This window comes from Cryptomeria japonica, chromosome 9 (genome assembly GCF_030272615.1).
Source record: "Cryptomeria japonica chromosome 9, Sugi_1.0, whole genome shotgun sequence".
Classification (NCBI taxonomy): Eukaryota; Viridiplantae; Streptophyta; class Pinopsida; order Cupressales; family Cupressaceae; genus Cryptomeria; species Cryptomeria japonica.
The window spans coordinates 582,759,680-582,783,636 of NC_081413.1; the positions used below are offsets into that span (position 1 = coordinate 582,759,680).

Below are 23,957 nucleotides of genomic sequence, written 5' to 3' on the forward strand. Positions count from 1 at the left end.
TTAATTTAACTTATTCACAATATTTAAGAAAATATCTTCTAGAACAACTAACACTTATATTGCTATCATGTATTTTCTTAATAAAAAAAATAAAATTAGAACAACTATCATGTATTTTCTTAAGAAGAAAAAAAAAATTCAACATATACAATTTATTTATGTTATCTTAAAAATAATGTGTATACGTACTTCATACTTCTTAACAATAAATAAAATAATTATAATTATAATTATATAAATATAGTTTATTATTGATATTGAGGACTATAAATGAAGTATTCACCAACAACTAGATGGCAGTGATTACCTATATTCCTAGTTACAGTGGCGGGATGGTTTTTATTGTCTATATCAATAGTTTTTCTCTCAACTCTCTCCAATGTTATGGTGGTCCTGCAGTGGTGAGCCTCCAGGAGGCAAGAGCAGAAAGAGGAAACTTTATAGGTAAGTTCAAACCAAACTCTTCTTCCCTACTCACCTCACCCTCCACACTCCAATCAAAGCAATGTATGAGCTGAGCCACAGCCAAGTGAACAACGGAAGTCCCCATGGACATTCCGGGGCATCCCCTCCTTCCTGCTCCGAAAGCCAACAATTCAAAGTGTTGACCTTTCAGATCTATGCTTGATCCAATAAATCTTTCAGGCTTGAATTCTAAAGGATCTTCCCAAATACTTTCATCCGTTCCCATTGCCCAGACGTTCACAAGCAACCTTGTTTTGGGTGGAATGTAATATCCTCCCACATTGCAACCTTCAGTGGACTCGTGCGACACCATAAAGGCCCCTACTGGATGTAATCGAAATGTTTCCTTCACCACACACCGCAAGTAGTCTAAGTTTACAAGATCACTCTCCCAACCTGCAATTCAATCTCTTGTTGCGCCCTTGCCATTACTTGAGGCTTTCTCAGCAGCTCAATCATCGCCCATTCTATAGTTACGGAAGACATCTCTGCTCCACCAACTAGCATATTCTGTGAAAGCATTGAACTCGTTAATTAGTGAGATCTTAGCAGAAATTTGTAATTTCACGATTTGACTAGAGAAAAGAACAAATCCTAACATTTAACTAGCAATGGCAATTGTTTAAACTAAACCGACCAAGATGGTTGATTTGATGTAAAGGCGAGAGTCTTGTATCTTGGAGCTTTCGCTCTCAGCCATGTCCAGCATAACGTCCAAAAGGACCGGATTCTCCGACCTTTTAGTCCTCCTCCTCCTCTGCTCAACGCGCTCATCGATCATACGCATCGTATGGTTTATGAACGGGCTTCATACGGCGGCGGTAGCCTTGCCAATCTACAAAGGAAAGAGAGGGAATGTAGTGCCCCACAACAATTACTCCCAAGAGATGCATATTTTCAGTCAATATCTCTATAAACGACTCGCCTCCGCTCAGTTCGGAGGATCTTCTGCCTGCGCACATTGTGGAGATAGTGTTGAGTGCGAGGGTGGAGATGGAATTTCGCAGTTCGACGGAATGCTGCCCTTCTCACTCCCCTCCCACAGAGATCTCACCATGGCTGTTGCCTCTTCTTCTCTTACCCACCTGAATAACTCCGTTCTCTTCGCCGACAGCAATTCCGTTGTGCAGAACTTTCTCATCTGCCGCTAGTACTCTCCATAGGTTGCCTACCAGTGGCCATAGCCCATGTCTCTGTGCTCATGGCCCATGTACTTGCCCGCCGATGTAGTTGGCCTGCTGGCGAAGATCAAATCATGGGTTTTAAGAAACTCTTTGGCCATGGCAGGAGAAGAGGCCACAACCGTGGGTACCGAGCCCGGGCGTAGAAACATAATGTGTCCGTACTTTTTCCGAGCTTGCCAAGAGATGTAGATTGCCTACCACTTGCCATGGCCATGGCCGTGGCCCTGGTGGCAATCCCAACTCTTCCTTGTTGCTGTTGCTCTTCTTTGATGTCAGAAATCTGTATATTATCCAGATCAGGAAGATGAGCGAAAAATCCAGCTCCACTGCAGGGAAATTGGGCCATGCCATGTTTGGTTTGGATAGCCCGGCTTGCAAATCTTTGATATCAACTAACCAGTATTTAATGCAAAAGTCAGGCACGTTCTTGGACTAGATGCTGCTTGAAAATAATTGCCTTTTACAGTAATCAGGCACGTTCTCGGACTAAATGCTGCTTGAAAATAATTGCCTTTCACAGTAATCAGGCACGTTCTCGGACTAAATTCTCCTCCACGAGATTGTCCTTCCCAGCATCATCATCTAGAAGGACTTTGTCATTTGATCAAGTGTCTTTTGACAAGATTTTTGTAAGTTTCCTATTCCATGTTGCATGAAGAAGATTGACCTTTCTATTCTAGTTGTTGGAAGAAGGTTGACATTTCTATTGTAGTTGTAAGATGTTAAAGATGCCTACAATATGGACTTTATTATCAAATCAAGTGTCTTTTGGTAAGATTTTTAATTTTACATGTTAGTTTCTTATTCAGTGTTGTATGAAGAATATTGACTTTTGTATTCTAGTTGTTGCAAGAAGAGGATCCACTTTTGTATTGTTATTATAAGCACACTCTTAATAAGATGTTGAATTTTATAAGTGACTTTCCTATTCAATGTTTTATTGTAGAAGATTTGAACTCGACATCATCTATATGCCTACAACATGAACTTTGTCATTAAACCAAGTGCCTTTTCGCAAGATGTTTAGTTTTTACGTAAGTTTCCTATTGAGAGTTATATGAAGAAGGTTGACTTTTCTATTGTAGTTGTAGACTAACTTTTAAATATTTTAGACTGTCCTGTTAAGTTAGGTTTCTTTCAGATTTTTAGAGTAAGATCTGGAATTTAACTCTTTTTCTTAAATTATTTTTTAATAATTTTAGATTAGCATATATATTTTTAATAGATTTATATAAAAGATATTCAAGATATTCTTTTTTAGATGATCATTTCATTTATATATATTACAAATTTAATTTTAAAAATAAATATTTTGAGAAGGATATCTCTTGATATAGTTTATATAGATTTATAAAAGACATATATGCTAGTAAAATTCGTGATTGCAATATGTAAAACATTAATTGAATTCTCATTATAACTATAACGTAAATATATTTTTATTAATATCACATCTATTATAGGAGTTGAGGAAAAATCAACTCTACAGCTCCCAAGGATCATCTGCATGTGAACCTGTCACAAAAGGAGAGAAGCAAAAAAGCTATGGAGGCCAGAATTCAGAGATCTAGAAAAGAGGATTCATAATGATTGTGCAATAAGAATGCAATTCAATAATTACAATTGTTATGAAAATACAAAGAGAGAATCTTTATAAAAGGATACTCGAAACCCTAAAGGTGAAAGCCCTCAAGAATAATAAGATTCCTAAGTTTAGCTTAAGCATAGAGTATAATAGACTAATAATTAAATAAATAATTATTAGCTAATAAAAGATAACTCTAACACCCCCCCTTAAGATGAACTTAGGGAGTAGCTAAAAAACAACTAAAGACTAAAAATGCTTGTAAAAAATGCATGAAAGCAATAATGGGTCCTCGGAACTAGGCCTAATGAGGTACCCAAGTACAAAAAAGTCTATTGAAAGCGAAGAAATAGAGAAAACCACATGGGGGAAAAACTCTACTCCAAAAAGAGATGAAGACTAGTGAAGGTCTGAAGAAGCCTCCAAACAAGAGAATGTCCCAAAAAATAGGAATAAAGGAGATCATGAAGAAGCTGCAAACACTGTCAAAGAGTAACTGCTAATTTGAAGAACCTACACTAAAATAGAACATGACCAGGTAGAGAAGACTGTAATCTGCATGAGTGCCCTCAAATGACACTACTTGAAGATACAAATAACATAAAACACCAAATACTGAAGAGATGATCAATCGAACCAAGGAAGAATTATAACCAACAGGAGAAACCCCCCATAATACTGACAAGGGAGAGATGATAGGTACACTAAAAAGGATGGCCAACAAGAACTGCATGACGAAGAACCAGGAACATCGAAGGTGCAGAGAAAGTACATAGTGTGGAAGGAACACTCACTTGACATACATCATGAGGCTAATTTCATGGAAGGAACACTCACGTGACAAAGATAGATGGAAAACAAAGGCAAACATCAACCCCCCCATGGCACTTTATAATGGATTGCATGTACAATAAGGGACAAGATGTACAAGATCCCAAGTATACAATGCATATTGGTACTTTCTGTCAGTGCATTTGCATAAATAAAATTCTTACAAAAAAATGTCTACAATGATCACAAGAGACAGAAGACTAGGAATATAGAAAGAACAACCAAAGATGAGTCATCCTACTCAAAGAAAGAGATTCTAGGACTTGTAACATCCAAAATATTCACCAGAGTGCTGAAAAGAAAAAAAATGAATAAAATATACCTGGAGCAGAATCTGGAAATAAAACTCAGATGACTAGAAAGTGCACAGAACAATCTTTTCAACGGTATAAATTTTTCAAAAAATTGAGTTCAGATGCTCAAGTTATGTCTCTCGGAGTGCAAAAGTAAACCTCTGGCTTTGATAGTAAAAAATACCATAAAAAAAGAAAAATATAAAATTCAAACCTCTAGATCGGGATAGAGTTCGGAAAGAGTTTTCTGATGATATAAGATTTGTCAAAACACGCCTCCATATGACCAAGATATAGCCAAAAAACTGAAGGTGCTCCAGATGGGCTTAGAAGAGGCCTAAAGGTTGCCTACACAATGTTGACATCATCTGACTGTGAGCATAAATTTGACAGCCATATAGACATCACCGCCAAAAAACCAATCTACTTGGAAAAAAAACTTCGAAAAAAGAATCCGATGGCCGGAAAAAGTCTCCCTGTTGGAAAAAACCAAGTCGCCGAAAAAAAAAATGCATGGGGGCAGAAAAAGGGGTAGAGGTTGGTGATGATAGAAAATGGGTGATGTTGAGGCAGTAGTTCTCTAAGTGGCAGGGCCACTTTGGTTGCCAGCGGCAGCGATAGTCCAGGGGCACGGGGGTCGAGGGGCAGGAGGCCGAAAGGGATGGCGGTCAAGGGCGACAATGAAAGGCGAACAACGGGTGGGTGGGGCCTGCAGAGTACGAGGTGAGGTTCCTGGCCTATGCAAGCCATATGGGCCTATAGAGTCCATATGATCCTACAAAGACCCTTGCCTGGGGATCACTCCTGCATGGCAAGGGACAAGGGGCTTGCAGGGTTGTACCCTACAGGTACCCAAAACAATTTGCTCGACTTGTTATTTAAAAAATCACCTCCAAAGTGCTTTTCTTAAAACAAAAAAAATAATAATAATATTTTGCCAAATTTCGATAAAATGAAATTGGAAAATAATCTGTCTCGATCTGCATGCCCAAGGTCGTATGACCTAGGGCTTAATTTTTTTGCCTCCCAAACACTTGACACCAAAATATATCAAATTTTATATCCAAATTTGTGGAATCGGCCTCTTGAATTCAACCATGAGGTCCTTTTGGCACCAAAACATACAAAAAAATCAACTACCCCCAGAAATGAAAAAAAGCAACTGCACAAACCCCCGAATACACAGATCTGAAGAACAAGGCCCAAAATCTCTCATGAAATGAATAGGGGCATGCAGATCTTAAGCTCTGATACCATATAGGAGTTGAGGAAAAATCAACTCTACAACTCCCAAGGATCAACTACATGCAAACCTGTCACAAAAGGAGAGAAGCAAAAAAGCTATGGAGGCCAGAATTCAGAGATCTAGAAAAGAGGAGTCATATTGATTGTGCAATAAGAATGCAATTCAATAGTTACAATTGTTATGAAAATACAAAGAGAGAATCCTTATAAAAGGATACTTGAAACCTTAAAGGTGAAAGCCCTAAAGAATTATAAGATTCCTAAGGTTAGCTTTAAGCATGGAGTATAATAGACTAATAATTAAATAAATAATTATTAGCTAATAAAATATAAATCTAACATCTATCTTATTGGAATAACCTAAATTTAGAATTGCATCCTAAATTTTTTTTAATTAAATCCTAAATAAACATATATAAATGAACCCTAATTAAACCTTAATAGAATTACAGTCCTTAATCAAGATTAATTGCTATCTAAAACTAAACTCCAATGCTAAGCTTAATCCTAGAACGTTATTCCTAATCCTCATGTAACCTTAACCTTAACCTTAACATAATATTTAATATAACCATTATTTTAATTTAATGTTAATCCTAACCATAACCACATGCTTTGTTGTACAACTCTAACCCTAATAGAACTATTAATCTAATAAATCATACCCCCTAAATAAACTACAATTATAACCCTAATTTAATTATAAGCACAAGACTAACCCTAACCCTAACTTCAAGATTTATTATATATAAAATTAAATATAATGATAACCCCAAATATAACCCTAATTAAATATTAATTGAATCATAACCCTAACCATCAGTTGAACACTAACCCTATCACATCTTTCTTAATTATATTAGTTTAATTATTTGATTATTATGTATGATTTATTTAATAACAAACAACTAGGTAACACATTTTTATTATGTTAAATATTTTTAAAAATTCTCATGATGGTGGGGACTAATCAAATTAATCACATACAAACTATAGAGGAAGAGTGTCATCAATGATAAGATTTTAATTGGTAGAAGTAGCTTATCATAATAGAATCACTCACACACACACACTTAGATTCATGAAGATAGAATGAATAAGCTTATTGTATATATAGTCCAAACCTATATAAGTTGTGTCAAGATAAAACCTAAAGAGATTATTTGAGTAATGGATCATGATCATATTATAAGAGTGTGTTGATTGTTTTCTATTAAGTTAGCAGGGAGAAGGCCCTAAATCCTACATAACAACAAAATAAGAGAACAATAACATAGGGTCTGGCATCACACAACTAACATAAGAACCACATCCATCCTCTCTAAAAAGTAGTCAAAAATCATCATGTCCGTATAAGTAAACATAGTATTCTAAGACCACCATCTACCTAACATATTGCTAATAGTAAGATGATATAAAGAGTTTAAAAACTTAATAGACTATCTAATAGTAATAAGATTTGGCTGATTATAGAAAGTAGGCTAATTACTTAAGTAATGCATAAAATACCTATGACTAACTATAGTAGAGATAATCAAAAACCATAAACAAAGACTAAACTGCTAAATCATTCTTAATAAGATTCCAATTACGCTTCAGCCTCTGCACTTGGTCAGTCCAGATCTCCGCAAGATTGGTTTCCTTCTTATCATTCTCCTTGTCCAATTTTCCCTCCTTCAGTAGCTTCTTGGTCTTCTTCTTCATCTTTCTCTACCAAAAAATGAACCCCATAGTCGCCTTTCTCATAATCCCATTAGTGATGGTGCACAGAGAGAAAAAGGAGTCACCCATTTGGTACTATCGTTGCCTGTAGTCTTCAAATTTCATTTCCAAGTTCATGACCCTCACTTGCAACTTCATAATTTGACCTTGTAGGTCCTTTTTGTTGTCCTTATCCACATCCAAAGGAAAATCCTAAGAGCAGGGTACCATTTCAACATCGTCCTAGGAGTTTAGAGGTCAGGAAACTAAATCGAAGTCCTCCTTATCCTCCAAGGAATCACTCCCTGCTCCCATCTCCTTCCTATAACATGTCTCCTATTCTTCCTCTTTGACCTAATACCCCTTATCTTTCATATCTTCATTTGAGGATTCATCATCATCCTCTAGGTTAAATTGTTCCACCAATTCATAAGTAGCCAGTTTAGGTTCAATTTGAAACTTTTTATCCTTAGCCAAGAGCCTAGCAAACCTTCTTTCTCATGAGATGATCTCCTTCTTCCCCCTTTCTGTCGACCTCTCATCTTCCTTCTTAGAGTCTTACAAGTCAAGTCGATGGTAATTATTTTCTTGGCAAAGTCTTTTTCGAGCAATCTGGCTTTGACAAGGCTATTTTTATGGGTTTCTAATTTCCTCTTGTAAGGGTTAATTTTGAATAGTGCAACCTCAAGGGATTCCATTTCCTATACATCCTAAGGTTTCTTCCCCTTAGATTTGGCTGTAGGAGTGCTACTAGGTGAATGTGGGGGACTGGTTTCAATAAACTCAATTTTGATAGAGGACCCACAAATTTCATCTTTAGGCTCAGAGTTACTAGGCAAGGAGATCAAATGATTGTGATTAGGGGAGTGGTCAAAGACATCTTTGTACATGATATAGATTAGCCCTTGATTCAATAGAGGACTTGTTCCATTATCAATGCTAGACTCTAGAGAAGTAAAAAGATAATAGGGTAAATTAATCCTATCTCCATGCCTAATATGATTCAAAATGGGAAAATGGTAACCATGCACCAAGGTATAGGGACCCTCTAAAGTGAAATATTTTATAACAAATTAGCTAACAATAGGATAGGGTTTAGGGAGAATAGAACAGTCATACCCATTTTGTACCACCATCGATTGCTCACCTTTCTTGAAGAACTTCATATAGGGTTTGTAATCTCTACATCTTCATCTTTCCACTTTCTCCCCTTCATTCTACAACCCAATCACCTCTACAATGAGCTCCAATGAAACCACAAAGGAGATACAAACTATAAACAACTTTCCCATTCTGCCAAGAATTATATAATCTTGTCGATAAAACCCTATTGTAACCTTTCATGGCCAGAAAAAGGAAGTCATACCTGCTCAGCAAAAGAGATCCCACACCTGTTCATACTTCTAAATTTTTTTGCATCTTTTTGGCTCCATTCTCTTCAAAGGGCTCCCCATATCAATAGGATTCTCCAGAGTAGAAAAACAAAAAGTTTGAAATTGACTAAGAAACAAACTGCAACTTTTAGAACCTACCTTTTCTGTTAAAAGATATTCATTTAAAATGCTATCTTTGGCTTGAATTATTTTGTTCTCCACACATGTGAGCGACCCATTCACATTATGGGAAATTAAGCCACACCGAGAAACTAGCCCGCCGCCTGTCCATCAAATAATTTCACCATCTTTAATCTTTAAATTAAGGTGGGAAGAAAAATGTACCTTACTTCCTACTTTTTAATTTGATTTAATGACATACTCATCACTAATTCACCTACTAGACATCTAGCACATCACCCAAATTAGTCATCTAATCAGCATCCTAGTCAAAATGCACCGTACTTCATACTTTGTAATTTGAGTTAATGACATACTCATCACTAATTCACCCGCTGGACATCTAGCACATCACCCAAATTAGTCATCTAATCAGCATCTTAGTCATGCTCTTATTAGTCATCAAGCCAAAAATTTGAATTTGAAAACTATTGGCATGCATTAAAATGAATAAGGAGGTAAGCTGCACAATTTCCTTCCATGAAAGTATGTTAGATTTTTATTTTGCTAAATAGGCCCAATTGATAGCCTTTTTCATTTCTCAATAATCTCTTTTATATATCCTAGGGAACATTCACATTACCTTTCAAGAAATTCACAACAAGTTTAAAATCTCCTTCAAGAATAAAATTTTTGCCTTTATGGTAATGGACAAATGAGAGACCCTACCAAGTAGCCACCACCTGAGCTCTGTTATTTGATCCTTTTCCTATATTTACATAATAGAGTTCTATCATAAAACCTTACCTTATGATGCCATCTATGCCAGATAAACCAGGGTTTCCTTTTGAATAGCCATCAAAATTGCACTTTAGCCAGCCTTCCTCTGGAGGATTCCAAATGCAATTCTTCCTTAGGATCAAATTGTGCCAATTTAATCTTAGAAGACAATGGTTAATTCCTCATCTCTATTTTAGTATTAGTTCAATTAATCTTGGTATCATTTTGGAGTTCTTTGGTTGAGCCAGATTTATGTTCTCCTTTAATTATTGCTTTATGATGTAAAATAACACCTTACTACTCTATGCTTCATCTGTAAACAACCTATTATTTCATTCCTTCCACAAATTCCAAGCCATAAAAGGGGTAATTTTAAGAAAAATAATTCTAATAATTGGGTGGGTATAAGGGTTGAGGGACCATTATTCAATAAAGTCTTTCATAGTCTCCAAGAGGGTCTAGCAAATCCATATATCTGCAAGTAGCTCATTGCAAATCTCCTTAGCATATTGATAGGGAAAAAACAAATGGTTAATTATTTCAAGGATTTTACAACATAAAACACATCTACTAACAAATGAGAAACCTCTTCTATTAAGATTGTCAATTGTCAAAATTATTCCATGAGTGGTGGCCCACCAGAAACAATTTATCTTGGGTAAAAGGCCTCTAATCCAAATTTTATTCCAGCAAAAGTTGTCCTTTGGATCTTCAACAATGTTATGATAAACTGACTTCACTGAGAAGGCACAAGAGGGGTTGAACCACTAGATCCATTCACCATCCCTATGAGGAGAGAAAAAGGAGCAATCCCCTAAGTAGGTATTCAATGATTGAGCCTCTTTCACCATTTGATCTCAGAGATGGGTCAGGATATCTCCATTTCCAAGAACCTTGTCTTTCAAGATTCGCTAGCTAGCTTTGTCCCCTTGCCATGTACTATAATCATGAAAAAACTTACCACAACTTTTGATGAGGATCTGAATGATATTACTAAATTGAGTCAATTCAGATAGAGTAGAGTCCTTAAGCCAAATATCATCCCAAAACCTAGTGCTCCTTCCATTTCCTACCAACCTTTTTCCACCTTTTCTGAGAATAGATTTAGTTTCAAAAACATTATTCCAAATGCATGAGCCTGAGGGTAATTCTCTCTCACCAAGGAAGCATAAACTTCTAGCATTATTGAGATATTTAGCACTAATGATACTTGTCCAGTGGTTTGTCCCTTCTATCAACTGCCAACCAATTTTAGAGATTAAGGCCTAATTAAAGGATTTGATTTTTCTTATACCAAGCTTTCCTTCATTAATTGAGAAACATACTTTATCCCAAGACACAAGGGAAATTTTGGTTTTTTCTTCAGTCCCCTTCCATAAGAAACATTTTTGGATTTTTTCTATCCTATTAGCAACACACCTCGACATCTTGAAAAGAGAGAGATAGTAAAAAGGAATATTTTGAAGACATGATTTGACCAACTGGATTTTACCCGCCAGACTAAAAGATTTTCCTTTCCATTGAGCTAACTTATTATGAAACCTTTTAATGATACCATTCCAGAAGAGAGTAGTGGAGGACTTAGAAATTAGGGGTAGTCCTAAATAAGGATCTAGTAAAGCCGTAGTCTGATAGACCAAGATTTTAGTGATTTTACCTTGAAGGTTATTGCTAACATTCATAAAGACTAGCTTACTCTTCTCATATTTTATATGTAAACCTAAGATCTTAGCATAATTGTCAAGAATGTCCTTCCATCATTTGACCTCCAAAATATAGGCTTCACCAAAGATGATTATGTCATCTACAAACTATTGGTGTGATATTGGATCCATAGTGGAGGCAACTTTTACACCTTTTAATCTTTGTCTTCTTTTAAGTCTTTCAATATTTCTTTCCAAGACTTCCACAACAATAATGAATAAGTATGGGGATAGAGGGTCACCCTAATGTAGGCCTCTTCCATAGGAAAAATAACCACTTGGGGATCCATTTATCAAAATAGAAAACATAGGGTTCATAACATACTGTACTATCATCTTTAGGAATTTATCTTTAAATCCAAACTTTTTTAGCACTTCAAAAATAAATTTCCAAGAAACTCTATCATAGGCTTTAGAGATGTATAATTTGAAATCCGTACTTGGTAATTTTCTGTTATCCATAGAGTGAACAATTTCATGAGCAGTGATAACTGCATCCATAATCTGTCTCCCTTTTATAAAGCCTTTTTGATTGATAGAGATCATTTTATCAAGCACAGGTTTGAACCTATTTACCATTACTTTCAACAAGATTTTATATAGTGTGCTACATAGGCTAATAGGCCTAAAGTCCTTAAAGGTAACAACATTACCATTTTTAGGTATTAAAGAAATGTAGGTAGAGTTAACCTGGTTGAGGTTTTTACCACACTTGAAGAATTTCTTCACAACATTGAAGATGTCCATTCTTATAACATCCCACTACTCTTGGAAGAAAGATAGGGGGAACCCATCTGGGCCAGAAGCTTTGAAAGATACAAAAGAAAATACTATTTCTCTAACCTCTTGGAGGGGCACCCTAGTGTTTAGCAGTGACAATTCATCCTCTATGATAACCTCCGAGATCATCTCAAGAAAGCCACAAGGCTCTTAAAAATTGCTTTGACAATTGGTGTTTTGCATACAAAATAATTTTACAAACAACTTAGCCATGTCCAAGTCTCATCTTTTGTAAATGAGCCATCTTCCTTTTGAAGTTGTCTTATTTTCTTCCTACTCCTATGCATCATAGTAGATTGATGAAAAGGGTAAGTGCAAGAAGTTGTGTCCACTTAATGTGGAAGTTTTGGACTTAGTTAAAAAGTGGAAATTGGGTGAAGTCAATAGACCGGGATCTTGTTTACTCTTAGGATCCCAAGCCGAAAAATAAACGAGATCCTGTGGGCCCTAGGATCCCAAGCCTAGAACCCCGAACAAGATCCCGTGTTAAAACGAAATGGGATCCCATGTTGAAATGAAATGGGATCCTGTTTCATTTTACCACATGATCTCATTTCCAATATATAATTTTATTTTTTTTAAACGAAATGGGGTTCATTTTTGCCATATGGGATCTCGATTGAAGGAGTGGAGCCCTCCTAGAAAGTGCCTGCAAGTTTTCCAGGTACGCCCAACACCCATTGTTATACAATAATACACATTTCAATTATTTTTTTAGTTAAAAAATTAGATTTTTATTTTAAATTTTTTTTTTGTTCAAAAAATTTGATTTTTAGCTTAAGAATTATTTTTTTCATTATAAAAGTATGTTTTTAGTTTAAAAGTTAGTTAAGTTTAGTTTGAATGTTTTTTATGAATTGATTAGATTGGGATTTTTTTTAAACGAATAAATTTAATAAAAATGTTGAGAACCTTGAAATGAAACCAAAACCCCCCAAAAAATCAAAACCAAAACATTTAATTTACAAGAACAAAACAAAAGTGAAAATGAAAACCAAAACCAAAAAATTACAACAAAAATGAAACTATTTAAAACATCTAAATTGTATAAAACATACCCCCTATGACCACATAGGATCATATCATGTCCAACCCCTTGCGACCACATATGACCCTATAGGATCAGCCATAGTGTCCTAAGGGGTCATGTATGTGGTCATAAGGGGTAACACATGCACATTCTAATGTACATGTGTGACCCCTTAGGACCACATACATGACCTCTTTGGACACTATGCATGATCCTATGGGGTCATACATGTACATGCTCCTAAGGGGTTGAACACATGTGTGATGAGCCTTGAGGACCACATTGTGTTCTGAGGAGTGATATATGTGATCCTAAGGGATCACACGTGTTAGAACACATGCGTGACCCCTTAGGACCACATATGAGCCATATTAAAATCCTAACTTAGTTGGGGTATACAATTATACCCCAACTAATAGGATGTTAATTTAGGGCTCATATGTGGTTCTAATGGGTCACACATGTGTTCTAACACATGTGTGCTTGATCCCTTAGGATCACATATATGATGGTCCCTTAGAACACAATGTGGTCCTAAAGGCCTGTCACACATGCACACGTGAACTAACTCATGTGTCAAACCCCTTCTATGACCATGTATATGTGTAATATGACCTCATAGGATCACACAGTTGACCCGAAGGGGTCACACATGTACATTTTAGAACACGTGTGTATCCCCTTAAGCCATCTCCTACTTTCAAATTCATTCCCCTTTTAAGTCATGGATGTGGACTACAATTTAGTTTCATCCCAATTAGGCATGCATGCCCTTTTAAGCCATGTCCATATTATACCATGAGTTAGAACGTGTGCATGTGTGTGACGGGTCTTTAGGAACACATTATGTTATAAGCCTGTGTCATATGTGGTCCTAAGGGGTCATGCATGTACTTTCTAGAACACATGCACATGTCCCCTTAAGCCATCTCCTATTTTCAAATGCATTCCCCTTTTAAGCCGCATGTGTCCTATAATTTAGTTTGAGCCATGTCCATATTATACCATGAGTTAGAATGAGTGCATGTGTGTGACGGGCCTTTACTAGGACCACATTGTGTTCTAAGGGGTCATAATCTAGTCCTAAAAGGTCACACATGTATTAGAACACATGTGTGACCCCTTAGGACCACATATGACCTCTTTTACCATCCTAGTAGTTGGGGTTTATTGTATACACTAAGTATAGGATGTTAAAAGGGCTCATATGTGGTCCTAAGGGGTCACACATGTGTTCTAACACATGTGTTACCCCTCAGGATCACACATGACCCCTTAGAACACTATGTGGTCCTAAAGGCCCGTCACACACATGCACACACTCTAACTCATGCGTTTAACCTCTTCTAGGACCATGTACATGTATGACCCCATAGGATCACATGGTATCCTAAGGGGTCATATTATATGCTCCTAAGGGGTCATACATGTACATTAGAACATGTATGTGTGTCCCCTTAGGCTATGTCTCATTCCCCTTTTAAGCCACATATCCTAATAAATAGTTTGATCCCCTTTCAAGTGCCACATCTCCCAATGAGGCCTGCATCCCCTTAAGACATATATATCTAGTTTAAACACATGCATCCAACCCCTTAGGATACAATGCCACCTTTTTAACATTCCCTTAGGACACAATGCCACCTTTTTAACATTTATGTACACAACATGTACCCCTTATGACCCAGCTTGACCATGTACTTGATCTCATATATTGTGTACATATGTCCATCCCCTTAAGTCATGTGTCTTAAATGATTAATTATAAAATTTGTAGATGTTAAAGTTAAAATTCCTATTCCAAGTACATGAAATTAACTAATTAACTATTTACGACTATACCCCTCTTAAAACATACTATTACGACCATACCCGTTTAACATACTAAGACCTATTAACTATATATTATTAAATTCCATATATTAAATAGCATAATAAGTCCTATTAACTATATATGAAATTAAGTAATTACGATCAAATTAAATAGAATTAAGACCAAGTCTGCTTTTAAGATACATGTAAGTAGGACATGCACGTGTCTTAAGGGGATCCTAGTCGTAATTATTTATTTAAAATGATCCCCTTAAGCCACATACATACTAATTAGGCCAATCCCTTTAAGTCATGTGTCTTAAATGATTAATTACAAAATTTGTAGATGCTAAATTTAATTATGACCTATTAGGCCTACCCTTAAGCCAAAATTATCCTATATCTAGTTTGATCCCCTTAAGCCTAACTTTAGGCCAATCCCCTTAAGTCATGTATGTTACAATGATTAATTACAAAAGATTTCATAGATGTTAAATTTTAAATTCTTATACATGATCATATATGTAAAAACACATGTTCTTGATTTCATGTACACATACATACATACATATATATATGTAAAAAAATTATCATTTATCTGTCTCTAGAGCTTGTATATGTATATATTTACAATGTATATATATGTAGATTGGACATGTTTTAAAATAATTTATAATTTAAATTCATGTTTTAGTTTCAAAAGTTATATTTTAAATTTTTATTTGATTTTTCAATTAATTGTATGTACATATATATGTGTGTGTGTGTGTGTGTGTGTGTGTGTGTGTGTGTGTGTGTGTGTTAGAGCTCATATTACATACACATCATCACATGGATGAGTTTGATATAGAAGATTTTCTTAATGCAGTAGGGCCTCAACCGCCCCAGATGACCCTACCCATAGTGCACCACCTCCACCTCCTGATTCTACCAAGGCTTGATTTTGAGCCATTATTGATGAGAATGTTATTTTCATACATGGAAAAGTTAATGAGATCCTTAGAGAACCACATATATCCCCACACATGCACAGTTTTGCATCGAAGATGCAAAATGTTATTGATGTAGTTAGGTCTATAGATGTAGAGCTCGATTCACATCGAGCATGGAGAGAGGAGAGATGCCGGTTTTAATCTGATGGACTGTCCTATAGGGATATTTTGAGCTTAAAAATAGACAAATCTCACTTTGTTCCATATTTTTAAAACCATCACAGGTGAACCCATTCCACCAAATAAATATCGCATATCCACGGGGTGGTTTACACATCGGGGCATGGCTGATAATTTTTGGGATCCATGGCAGATGGTATTTAACACCCCACCACATGCCAACTTAGAGTGCCCTTTATACTTCTTGAGAAAATTATATGGAGAGTTTGTTTTGGGTATAAAGCCCAATTATTTTGATATTAGAGCATTCTAGGGTGTTGGTGGTGGCATGCCATAGGATAGGTTGGGGGAATGTATTGACCCTAATAGACCTACCCATCGCCAGGCCATTCTGGCTCCTATGCTTGTTATACCTATGATTGTTCATCAGCGTTATGTTATCTCCACATTGGACTCATTGACCACACTCACAGGTAGCCTTAGTCAACAAACATCTGATTTGTTGGACCATGGCCACATTTACATTAGTGAGGATGATGTTGACATGAGTACAACCATTCAATGTACATCAGTACCTCATTTTTTTATTAGTTTCCATTGACTATGCTATGGGCCTTGTGATGGTCCATCCTCTTTAGCTGCAAAAGGAGCATCCACTAATCATGATAATATTGGTTCATATGTTGATTTTATTTGTGCTAATGATCATCCCATAGATCATGATTTACCTGGTAAATAGGTATGGGGAGATCGAGTACATACATATAGTTTGTACTATATATATTTAAATTTAAATTTATATCAATCTCTCTATCTATATGTCTTTACTATTTACACATGTACATGTCTCCAACCCATGTTTGGGGCCACTATGACACCGGCTTCCACATCGGGTTATCCACCTGCCACTATCATGAGTACAGCTCCTCCAACATCGATTGTTGTGGATGAGTAGAGAGATTCAATACATTGACACTCTATCTTAATTTATATATATATTTAGAGATTTAATTAATTTTGTTCATCAAACTTACATGATATTGTAAATAAATAAATAAACATCATACAATTGATCTAATATCTATATTTAATTAATTGTGTTGTATAGGTGGACACGACCATCAGGATGAGTTTACATTCAGATGGGCCATATGATCATCCTGACCCTCTTGTTAGTTTTGTGCAGATATTGTCTGCATTTCAAGTATTTCATGTTGATTTAAATTTAAAAAATTTAATACAAGTTGCAGAGTTTTTATTTAAAAATTAAATTAATTTGTATATAATATATGTACATGCGAGCATATAATTGACAAATGCAACTCTTTTTTATATACCTTGTAGGATATTGTTGATAGTGGAGTTTTTGTTGATGTCGCCCAGGATACATTGCGTAGAGGAGATGATATGAGTCACATACATGCATATGAACATTAAATTATCTCTAGTTCAAATTATACATTTTAAATATAAATTTAATTTAAATTTCTATTTTAAATCATTGATCTTGATCTATATATGTGTGTGTATGTACTATATAGCATGAGATACTAGTGCCATAGACTGTCCCTATAGCACCTAGAGATGCAGAGCCCTTAGTGGAGTCTAGAGGAGATGAGCCTACTCATGTACACGTATGTGCTATTGAACTTATAATTGAAATTTTTAAATTGTTTATATATATATATATATATATAATTACACATGAACTACGTAGAACTCTCACAAACTTGAACATTTTTGTCTTGTAGAGTGGATCTTCTCCTTCTCTTCATCCGTGTGGCTTGAAGAGGAATCTGGAATTATTTATGGCTTATAGTCATCTTCATTTTAGGGGCTAGATTTGTTAAATATTTCATGGAGTTTATTGACATTTTATCATTCCATCCCATGGGACTTATTTATTTTGCGCACTTTGATTATATATTTCATTTTGAGCATGGACTTGATGTACATGTGTACACATGGACTTTTTTATTTTGTGCGTACACTTTGATTATATTTCATGTTGACCACATGTGGACTTGTTGAACATCACACATAGACTTGATACACATATGCACATGTACATGATATATATATATATATGATGTTTGAGTGAACTTCTAGTACACATACATACATATTTCATGGACATTATATTTATACATATATTTATTTATTTATAATCATCTGGAGCTATGTATTTCATTTATTTTTAATTTAAATCTATATACATGTGTATGTGTATGTACATACCAAAAGAATCACTGAATTGTAGAGTTCACACTTGATCTAGTAGACAAGGTTGTATTGCACCAATCTACAATTGCACATGCATCTTTAAATTTTACATTATCTTCAAATTTTAATTTCTCTCTAGCAAGAATTGTTTTAACACATGCACCGGCTCCATCATGTTCTCCTTTACCATGTGCAACTTCAAAAAAACTCCATATATATTGGATACTATATTCCTTGTGAGCCCTGCTTAACCAATAAAACATTCGAGCATTCTTGAATTGTCTACTACAATTATTTGACCATATAAGATGTTCTGTCATTTGGAATCCTCTTTGTCTTATATTTCTGTAAAATATGCTGAAACAATATTGAACAAACTTTGATGAGTGCATCCTATTATCACTCACATAGAAATGATACTCCCTTAGGATTTTTCTATCATCCTCTATGCTATCATTCGTGTGTCTATAAACAATATGAACAAAAATAGCAACTTGAGTGGAATTGTAATATTGAGATTGAATTTCCTCATGTGGCTTAGGAGTATAGTTTTCTGCAAATTCCACCACTCATAGTATACTTCCAACTAGAAATGTATTTCTACATGTGCGAAATTGAGAATCAAGCCATCTAACATGTTGAGAGTGTGTCACATATTTTGGTACAATCTTACTTTTAAATTCTAAAATGAATGCATGTACACTAACCTTCTGTGTGATTAAATTGACATGCTTTCCTATTTTCCCATCCTTTAAGGGATAGTCAACATTCTTAAATCTTTTAACATCCACTAGTTGTTGTCCAAAATCAGTTTCACTACTCTCATGCATACATTCTACTAGTGATGAAAAATTGCCACAACTAGAACATTGTCCAGAGATACATGAATGTAAATAAAATAATTGCCCATCAGTTCTTTGACACAATAAAATTGCTACAAATTCCTTGATTGATTCAGGTGGCATATCAATACCACATTCTTCGATAAGCATGTTATTATGTAAAACATAACGTATGTATCGAGAAATATTATAATAGTAATGAAATTGCACGTGCATTTTACAACAACAAGAGACTCTTTGCTTATTAATTTTCACATACCAGGTCTTTCATTTTTCAAATGATCTTTGACTTATAGTTATATTTCCAGGTAACACAACTTCATCTAAAAATTTTCTATAAAATTCAGTTTGAGTTGTGTCTAATAGGTGTTTTGAACGAGGGTCACAAATTTTACGCCCCACTCTCAGCTTTAGAACATCTCTAGCATTAGATGATACCCTTGTATTATCATGCCAAAAATTTTTAACCAAAGATTTCACTTGAATATTCAATTTCATATCAAACCTGCGAAGTCTACCACTAAAACTCCAACTTTGGTTGACTAGATCATTTTCAATTCTTTCTCTTATTTTAGCTTCTCTAACCAATGTTTTAGGATGCATCTTTAAAATTCCACTAATGTTGATTGCCATCCTTTTATTCAAGGTTTCTTTATTCACTATGGCAGTTGTTATAGCTCATCGTGCAACATTATTATCTTTAGATTGACTCATCGTACCAATTGATTCAATGACACTTGCAACAGTAGACATAGCATGCTTAATGGATTCATCTTTTTTTGATGGTTTCACATAGATGCCTATTTTTTTCATCAATTTCCTCATTTTCCACATTCTCATCAATTGCATCATAAGTTGACATTGAATTGCAAGTTTTTTTCGATAAAAATATTCTTTGTATATTCTATTAGCATATGTTCTTATCTATCTCCAAGAAATCTTACCAAGAAGATTATCCAAAACTTTTTTTTCAATTTCTATAAAAACATTTCCCCAATCTTCAACAATTGGAGGATTTTCATTTTCACCATGTTCAAAAGGATTTTCACTTTCAACATTCAAAATAATTTCATCTTTACCAACATGAAGTTTTTCATTTTCATGGACAATTCTATCAATCTCAACATTGGTATATCCAACTTCTACTAAATCATCAACATGAATATCACCTATAATCACATTATCCATGTCTTCCAAAGAAGGATTTGAAGATGTACCTAGATAATTTGAAGATGTACCTAGATTTGAGGATGTTGTACTTGGAATATTCTTCATAATTTTTTCATTCACATCAACATCATCCATAATTGCATCATCTACGTCCATCTGATCCCCCAAGGCATCATCTTGAATGTTTGTCTCTTACATTGTTGTGGATCCAGAAGCATTAGGATTATTTATTTATCGAATCCTCATTCTTCTATCTCTTTGAGGTTTGGCCACCTTCTTTCTTTCTTCTAGAATTTCCTCGACGGTCAATTCCCTCCTTTGTTTCTTCTTTTGACGTTGTTTAGACCCCATGAATAAAAAATTATGCAATAAATGCCACCTTCAAACAATTGATCTAAAATTGCAACAAAAGAGCATTGAAAGGACAACTAAATCATAATATATCATGTAAAAACTCGCACATTTGAAGACATGTTTTATTATGTTAAATTCTCTTATTTAGACAAATCCGAAAAACAAAATTAATGAAAAATAAAACGGGGTCCCGTTTTCAACATGGGATTCCGTTTTAATTCAAAATGGGGTCCCATTTTAATTCAAAATGAGATCCCGTGTTGTTTTTTTATTTTTAATTAATTTGCAAAATAGAACTGGATCACGCTTTTAGATACGAGATCTCGTTTGTAAAAAAATGTTTTTTGGGGCCCGCTTGTAGGTTTGGAATTAGGCTTGCAAAATGGTTCGGAAAGCTGAACCTGAGGCTTGGAACTATTTTGACCTGCAACTTGTAGGCCAAATCGAGCTTCATACAAAAAAATGACTTAAAAAATATCTTTGAACACCTAATTTTCAGAATTTTTTTAAACAACAAAAACCCATTATAGTACACACTGTCTAGATTCCAAATATATAATTTTTTAAAAGAATGGATCAATATTTTTAATTTTAAAATAATTTTCTAATGAAAGAGATCCATAAAATTGAAATAACAGGGTTTTTTCAAAATTTTAAAAACTTTTTTGTCTTTAAGTTTTTTGAAAAAAAAATTATATGGCATCAAACTATAGACGAATCTATACAGTTTAAAAAAAAAATTAAAAAATGTTAAGTTTAGGTCAAATTATGCTTGGTGTACATGCGGATTTTTCAAAACAATGATTATGCCCAATTACAAAATAACAAAAAAAAATATATATGGAAAAAAATTACAAAAAAATATCCTCATCAAAGGTGAGTGAGCTATAGATATTTTCCCAAAAGGATAAAGAAAAATACTTTCATTTAGATCAAATTATGCTTTCTATACATGGGTATGGTATGGTCCTAAAAAAGTGACTTTTAAACTATAGGTTGTACTAATACCTATTCAAACTTCATTTTTAAGATTTGGGTATTAAAATAAATTACATATTTGTAAAGTAGACTTCAAGCACTATATTTTCAATTACTCAAGTTTTTCAAGAATCATTCTTTAAGTACCTCAAATATTTAGGTCAAACGGGATGAAATCAAAAAAAAAGGGAAAAAACTTTCACTTTTTGGCCAAAAAGTGGACACAACTTCTTGCAGGCACCCAAAAATTTGGTATTTTTATCTCCTTTTGTGAGCCACTAAATCCTTGATTTTTGTTTCCAAAAGACCTCTTCTTTCTTATTTAATTTGAACCATTATTCTCTTAGCAAGATCTCCTCCATGCATCCTTCCTGAAAAGAACTGTTATCTTCTATCTTCTTCTATATAGTCTCTACATTAGTTGAACTAAAAGAAATTTGCTCAAAGATATTCCCAAAAGAATAATGGTTCCACCCTTTAACTTTTTCCCTTAGGATTTTTTTTTTCAGTCCACATGGTACATGAGGGTGCCATTGATAGGTACGCTCCACCATTATTCCACCAATGATCTAAAATTTAGGTGTAGAGACCACATGATCTCATATCTCAAGGGTTAGGATATTTTCCTTCCAATATCATCCAAGGATAGCATGATTGCACTATGATCGGAGCCTAACCCAGGGAGAGCACATAGGGAAAGGGAATCAATATTTTTCCAATTGCTCAAAACTAGGATCCTATCCAATCTAACTTGAATGAGATTTTGGCCCATTCTTATATTTGACCAAGTGAATTTAGAACAAGAAAGGTGAATGTCCATCATTCTAGAAACAAATATAAAGTTAGTAAGATCATTCATACTTTTTGAGTAATCTTCAATGCCACCTGATTTCTCAAATGGGTACAAAGGAGAGTTAAAATCTCCAGCCATCATCCAGAAGGATGCAACAAAGTTCTAAATGAAGCTTGCCAAAGAGGACCATAGGTTAGCCCAAGCAGATCTTGTATTAGGGGCATAAATAATAATGAGGTACCATTCAAAGTGGGAACCAAGATCCTTCATCTTTACAATAAGACAATTCTTAGCAGAGTGAATTAGAGTGCCATCAAAAGAAGCTAGGTTCCATAAAGTAGCAATATCTCTAGATGTCCTATCAACATCACTTGCTAGGAAGGTAGAAGATAACCAGAAAGACTTAGAAACCTTGAGGAAAATGTCATACCTCATTTTTAATTCTTGTATCAAGAGAATATCAAATTTGTGTTCCATCAGAGTGCACTTTAACATGTGTTGCTTCACAAGGATATTCAAGACCATCATATTCCAAGAGAAAATCTTCATCTGAAATAGTAGCAAAGGATATACTCAACCTTGAGTAGAATAGGCATTCCATAGGAAGGGATGAAGTTATTTATTCCTTTTTCTATTCTTAGAGAGACCATCTAAGGTCCTTTATCTACCATTCACAACTTCACATGTTGCATCCTTGGTTCTTGAGTCTATCTATGATGGTCTTCTAACTTTATTCTCCCCACCAACAACCACTTTATTTTTCTTTTTATTCTTGGTACTCACTTAATTCCAATCTAAATAATCATCAGGGAAAAACTTTGTTGACTTGCAGGGTGGGGGGTAGAAAAAACCCCCAAAATCTATAGGTTTTCTTTTAGGTTAACAAAACTAGTACTCCTTTTCTCATTCAAGGTCAATATCAAATTGTTCATATTAATATTCTCCTTATCGGGGTTTAAGCAACCTGAATCCCAATCAGAAAACTTCTAACCTACACCAATAGAACACAAACCCATATGTGGAACATGGTTTAGACCCAGGTCTACCACCATATCCGCACCCGAAGAAGCATCACCCTCCTTGCTCACCATATTTATACAAGGAGGTATTTGGTTCACATTTAGTATATGAGCACCATTCGAGAATGAATTCGTTGAGTCATCAACTTTTTTTTTCTTTTCCTTGGCTAATTTGTTGTCAATCTCAGAGGTAGAAGGTTTAGGATCAAATAGAGGATCCATAAACAGACACATAGGGAGAGTCCCTTGATTATATATGAGAGGAATTGAAGGAGCTATGGGTAGTTGCTGATTTGTACCAATCTTTTTCTTACAAGTTAAGCTAAGGTTCCCATATCTCTATCAAGTTTGACATAAAGCTTTAGCATTTTCATACTCAATAGGTTGGACCCAAGCACCAAGCCTTGACAAGAGCATCACTTTAGTCGAACGCACCGTGTTAATGGCCACATTAACACAAATTATAGAAAAGAGTAGCATAGATTTGTATTGCGTAATATAATCCATTGCTAATAATTTTCCAAAGGAGTCTGTAATCCTCTTTAAAACCCCCCAAATTCTAGA

The 23,957-nt window shown here is 34.9% G+C and overlaps 1 protein-coding gene across 1 annotated transcript; it reads right to left on the reverse strand.

Moving 5' to 3' along the window:
* Nucleotides 1-382: 382 nt before the first annotated feature.
* Nucleotides 383-1,252, reverse strand: LOC131032527 (cytochrome P450 71AU50-like). The gene is made up of 3 exons (XM_057963539.2): nt 1,103-1,252; nt 862-975; nt 383-811 (listed from the first exon to the last, which is right to left on the reverse strand). The coding sequence occupies exons 1-3, from the start codon at nt 1,250-1,252 to the stop codon at nt 383-385; spliced, it is 693 nt and encodes a 230-aa protein (XP_057819522.2).
* Nucleotides 1,253-23,957: the final 22,705 nt, after the last annotated feature.